Source organism: Salminus brasiliensis, chromosome 20 (genome assembly GCF_030463535.1).
Source record: "Salminus brasiliensis chromosome 20, fSalBra1.hap2, whole genome shotgun sequence".
NCBI classification, from domain to species: Eukaryota; Metazoa; Chordata; class Actinopteri; order Characiformes; family Bryconidae; genus Salminus; species Salminus brasiliensis.
Window position 1 is genome coordinate 33,967,109 of NC_132897.1, and position 5,672 is coordinate 33,972,780.

At 47.7% G+C, this 5,672-nt stretch overlaps 1 protein-coding gene across 1 annotated transcript; it reads right to left on the reverse strand.

The window, feature by feature from the left end:
- Positions 1 to 386: 386 nt before the first annotated feature.
- Positions 387 to 5,223, reverse strand: fam222aa (family with sequence similarity 222 member Aa). Its single transcript, XM_072665070.1, has one exon. The coding sequence runs from the start codon at positions 5,221 to 5,223 to the stop codon at positions 3,742 to 3,744; it is 1,482 nt and encodes a 493-aa protein (XP_072521171.1). The 3' UTR covers positions 387 to 3,741.
- Between the last annotated feature and the right edge of the window lie 449 nt (positions 5,224 to 5,672).

Sequence of the window (5,672 nt, forward strand, 5' to 3'; positions counted from 1 at the left end):
TAAATAGGACAGTGGGAATGTACCGGAATCACAACCGCAGTTCACTTTTTTATTATTATTATTTTTCTTTCTTTTTTTTTTCCTCTTTTTTTCAGTTTTTTTTTTTTTTTTTTTGGTGCGAGCTCAGAGAAAGAAAAGGGAAACTCCATACAGTCGTAATAATTGCACTTCATAAATCTAGACTGTAACCAGCTTCCTGCCTCTGACTGAACAAATCAAACCTCTCTCTCTCTCTCTCTCTCTCTTTCTTTCTCTCTCCAGAGTTTAGAAATTCAATTTTCCAGTGAAAGTTGACTGACAAAAGAAATGCTAATTTAGCGGCGACGGGACTTCAGCACAGATCCAATTTCTCCCCCGTTCTTAAACCCCCCTCCCAATACCCCCAACCCACTGCCCGCGAGGCATTAGTCCTCACAGCTGGATAAGTGCAGCACATTCACAGCGACGTCACAGTCTGAATAAACAGGCCGGCGAAGGCCGAGCCAGCTGCTGGCGCAGTGTGTGTATATATATATAGAGAGAGATAGAGAGAGAGAGAGAGAGGATAGAGGGTGGAGGATGAGGAGGAAGGAGAAAGGGTAGTGAGAGAGGGCAAGAAAGACGGTGAGAGGATATCGTCGCTGTCTCCAAAATGCCAACTTTACAGCAGAATGGAAAAACCTCCCTAAATTTCAATGGAAGTCAATGGAAAAGGGTCATTATTCCAGGTCATTCTGGAGCATTTCTATTGGTCCGTTCATCATGAAGCTCTGAAACAATGTGAAGAACAACTGCCGGATTCAGATTATTGAGAAAAGTGGAAAACGGCAATGATGGAGATACAAGGTTTTTGAGTGACAGCGACGAAGAGAGGAAGAACTCAAAGATGAGACTGTGAAAATGATTGTGTTCTTCTTTCCAGTGTCTGACTCTTGAGGAACAGCCGAGTGTCCAACCAATCAGATCAATGCAGAGCACTGAACCTGCTCCTCCTCCAACCAATCAGAACAATGTAGAACACTGAATCTCCTCCTCCAACCAATCAGATCAATGTAGAACACTGAATCTCCTCCTCCAACCAATCAGATCAATGTAGAACACTGAACCTGATCCACCAACCAATCAGATCAATGTAGAACACTGAATCTCCTCCTCCAATCAATCAGATCAATGTAGAACATTGAACGTGTTTCTTCAACCAATCAGATCAATGTAGAACATTGAACGTGTTTCTTCAACCAATCAGATCAATGTAGAACATTGAATCTCCTCCTCCAATCAATCAGATCAATGTAGAACATTGAACGTCTTTCTTCAACCAATCAGATCAATGTAGAACATTGAATCTCCTCCTCCAACCAATCAGATCAATGTAGAACACTGAACCTGATCCACCAATCAATCAGATCAATGTAGAACATTGAACATGTTCCTTCAACCAATCAGATCAATGTAGAACACTGAATCTCCTCCTCCAACCAATCAGATCAATGTAGAACACTGAATCTCCTCCACCAACCAATCAGATCAATGTAGAACACTGAATCTCCTCCTTCAACCAATTAGATCAATGTAGAACATTGAACGTGTTTCTTCAACCAATCAAATCAATGTAGAACACTGAACCTGCTCCTCCACCAACCAATCAGATCAATGTAGAACATTGAACCTGATCCACCAATCAATCAGATCAATGTAGAACACTGACCCTGCTCCTCCAACCAATCAGATCAATGTAGAACACTGAACCTGCTCCTCCACCAACCAATCAGATCAATGTAGAACACTGAACCTGCTCCTCCACCAACCAATCAGATCAATGTAGAACACTGAACCTGCTCCTCCAACCAATCAGATCAATGTAGAACACTGACCCTGCTCCTCCAACCAATCAGATCAATGTAGAACACTGACCCTGCTCCTCCAACCAATCAGATCAATGTAGAACACTGACCCTGCTCCTCCAAACAATCAGATCAATGTAGAACACTGAATCTCCTCCTCCAACTAATCAGATCAGCCTGGAGCAAAAAGCCTCTTCAGCAAGTCAGAACCCGCTTATCTGTCAACAGTGGAGCGGCAGGATTGGATCACTTCTGAATTTGGGTTGATTCCTGGTTCATTCTGATTCTGAATCTGATTTACAAAAAGTCTAAATTTTTAGGACTGGCCCAAACAGCTTTTATAGGTTTCAAAAACTTTGAGAATTCGAGAAGTAGCCATGATTTCATGTTCGGTACTGCAGCTCCAAACATATCCAGTAGGTGGCAGATGCATTAGGCCTGATAGTGTATAGCGGTGATAGCACAAATGAACTGAAATCAGCTGTAACCTTACTGAACTGTTTAAGGTGTGTAGCATTAACACTTCTCCGATAAGGATCACTATATTTACATATTTGAGGTCAAACCTTTCGCGCCTCCACGGTACATCAAGAGCACAACTGAAGGCTGCTGTTGATTATTTCTTGATTATTTCTGTTATGTTTAGGCTGCAGTTTTTTTGCGGGCCAGCCCTACAAATTTCTAAACCCGAATATCCGCCCTGGTCATGCTCGCACTTGGTCAGAATACGTGGGCTTAACGACAAAAGCCGCAGACCTCCCAGTAGTGTTCGGGGATCGATCTGAACCCGAAACAAACAAATTCTCTAACGTCACACCAAAAGGACAAGAACTCAGGACCTTAAATATCGGGACAATCTCGACTTCAGCGAACGCCTGCCTTAAGGAATGCTAGTTTCGAGACTCCAGCAGCGGATTCCAGTGTTAGCAACGAGCGAGCGATGCTCCTGCCTGCGGTCTCTTCCGAACCAAAGCAGTGATTAGACCATCAGTATTACAAAGACAGCCAAGAAGAGGAAGGAACTTAAGAAACCCAAAACAAGCAACCCAAACGTAACGAAAACCATAAAAACAAAACTATGCGTTCGGGACAAGTGTTCCCCCCTTAGCAGCCGATGCATATCGTATACTACAAATATATAAAATGACAAAAATAAGTTCAAGTTTTCAAGTTTTATAAATACGTCATATCCAAACTACGGCCAGCTTCCCAATTCTTCGAGACTTTTAGATCCCCAAGCAGTGCAATTTTCAATTATAGCCATAATTAATATCACAATGTAGTTGTATATATATATATGCTTTTTTAGTTTTTTTAATACTCGAAAGCACTGATTCTTCGGTCTTCGTAACATTTGACGTGGATATATCTAGAGCTGTGTGTATGCATTTTTATGTGTGTGTGTACATTTTGAAGCCCTAAACTTTAGTCCTTGGAGACCACACTTGGTTATAAGCAGGGGGCGCTGCTTCCTCCTCGTAGAAAGCGATTATTAACACCACAAATTTGAGTCCAATCAGAGAACTTGGGGAAAGAAAACAAAAACAAAGCAACAATAGGACAAAAAAAAAAATCAACCTAAAAATCCCTGTTGGCAAAATAATAATAATAATAATAATAATAATAATAATAATTATAATAATATCACAGAATCCTCAGAAACATTCCTTTTTTCCCCACCACCCCCCCATTTCCCAGCAGGTCACTCTTTTCCGACTCTCGGCACCCCTCGGCCTCCCAGCATTCAGCCTAAGGTGATCCAGGTCGCCCCAGGCTGTTCACGGTAAAAAAATCGCTGCCGTTTGCAACGGTACAATCCTGAATATCCTCCGTTTTCTGATTGAAAAGTCTGAGCGAAAGTCATCCCTTCGCCCTGGACCCGCCCAGACGCACTTTTCCTGGAGCAGGAGGCTGGACTCTATCTGTAAACAGGCAGTCGGATGTGTGCGTGCTGATGGTCCAGCAGCCGCGGCACTGACACGGTCTCATAGCCTTTGCCCAACATCTGCTCCTTAATGCACGGAGGGTGGATGTCGTTGATCAGGTATTCCAGAGACTGCAGGCTGCTGCTGAGGACCGAGGCGTTGCACAGGCTTTTGCTCGGCAGGCTGCAGCACATGCCTCCCGCGCTGTCCAAAGGTGGGTGGTGGTGATGGTGGTGATGATGAAGGTGATGATGATGCAGATGATGATTGTGGGGCGGGAAGCCCAGCTCCCTGTGCCCAGCCGTGGCTGCCGTTCCCGGCAACTCCTGAGGGTTGTAGCAATCGCTGTCCGGGGTGACCAGGATGCTGTTCCAGGGTGGTCCGAAGTACGGCCCCACTGCAAAATTTCCCTGCATGCCGGCGCAGTTCAAAGGGGAGGAGCTCACCTTGTCCAGCCCACCTCCTCCTCCGCTCACGCTGGCTGTCATTGGGTACACCCGGGAAGAGGAGGACACCTGGGCTCCCCCGACCAGGATGTTACTCCCTGGGGCACAAGACTCAGGGGACTTGCTTATGGCTCCTCCCCCACCGCTCCCACCGCTGTACATCCTTAGCACTGACTGTTGCTGCTGCTGTTTCTGCCACAGGATGTAGTCCACGCCCTCGGAGTACACCTTCATCGCTTCCCCGTTGTGCCCCGGTAGTCCCGTCCCGGAGTACCCCAAGTTGCCCACGTAACTCCCTCCTGATGAACTTGTTGAGGACATGCCGACTACGGTAGCTCCCTGCTTGCAGGGGCTGGGGTTAGGGGGTGCCGTGGAGACCTGCTGCAGGGCCTGGGCTTGGCAGTGCTGGTTGATCTGGTAGATGATGCTCTGGATGGAGGGCAAGTTAGACTGAGGCGGCAAGTTCAGCCCGCCTCTGCCCCCAGCAAGGGGGATGACAGACCCAGCCACTGTCACGTTCGGGGGCACAGCCAGCGCCTGGCCATGACAGTGGGCTAAAGTGCTGCTGTTGCTGTTGTTGGGGGGCGGGTAAGGGGCCACCGCTACTTGGGCGGGGGAGAGCTTAGTCCGCCTACCCTCTGCATTCTTGACCACGGCTTTCGCAGAGGCTACAAACGAGGACGACGACGAAGAGGCCGAGGATGAAGAGGACGAGGAGACTTTGACAATGGCCAACAGGCCCTGGTAGCCTCCCGAGTGGAGGTGGGGGTACGGGCTGTAGCGCTGGCCTGTGGTGTCATAGCCATTCACCGTCCGGTTAAGGTGCTTGTGTTGTGGGACCCTGATATTGGTGGGGAAGATTTTGATGGACAGCGGGTTGTTGGCCGTCTTCTGCGCGTAGGCGTCCAGCTCTGCCGTGCTGGGGTAGCGTGAGTGAACGGGCATGCTCAGTTCACCTGAGAGAGATGAGGAAGAGCGAGACAGAAAGAGAAATAGACAGAGAGAGAGAGAGAGACAGAACATGGTCATTAATCATCACAGTCTTGTATAACAGAGGTTCCTGGTCCTGCTTCTAATGGTCTAAACTGCCCAGGGTAGCGCTAGTCCAGCAGAAAGGCTGGAAACCAATGACCTATGACAAAAAGCCCTTACACTGACTTTGGTGTGGGCCGTGGCAACGAATGGGAGTGTGGTGTTCTACAGTGGAGCGCCACCGGGAGCTCCAGAACTCCACTGGAAAGGTTTCCAGAACATTCGGTTTGGCTGACATGGGCCTTTGTGTGGCGCGGTGTGCTTGCACAAGCTAATCCGTTAAAAAGAGCCTGATCTTCGGACCAGACGGGCAGTGTGTGTTCGGCTCCATTCACACGAGAGAACGGCTGCTGCGTTATCAGTTTTCCATTCAGCCCAGACGCAACAGAGAACGTCCAGCAACACAATCACCCGCCGAAGCGCTCGTCCTGCACGTGAACGGAATC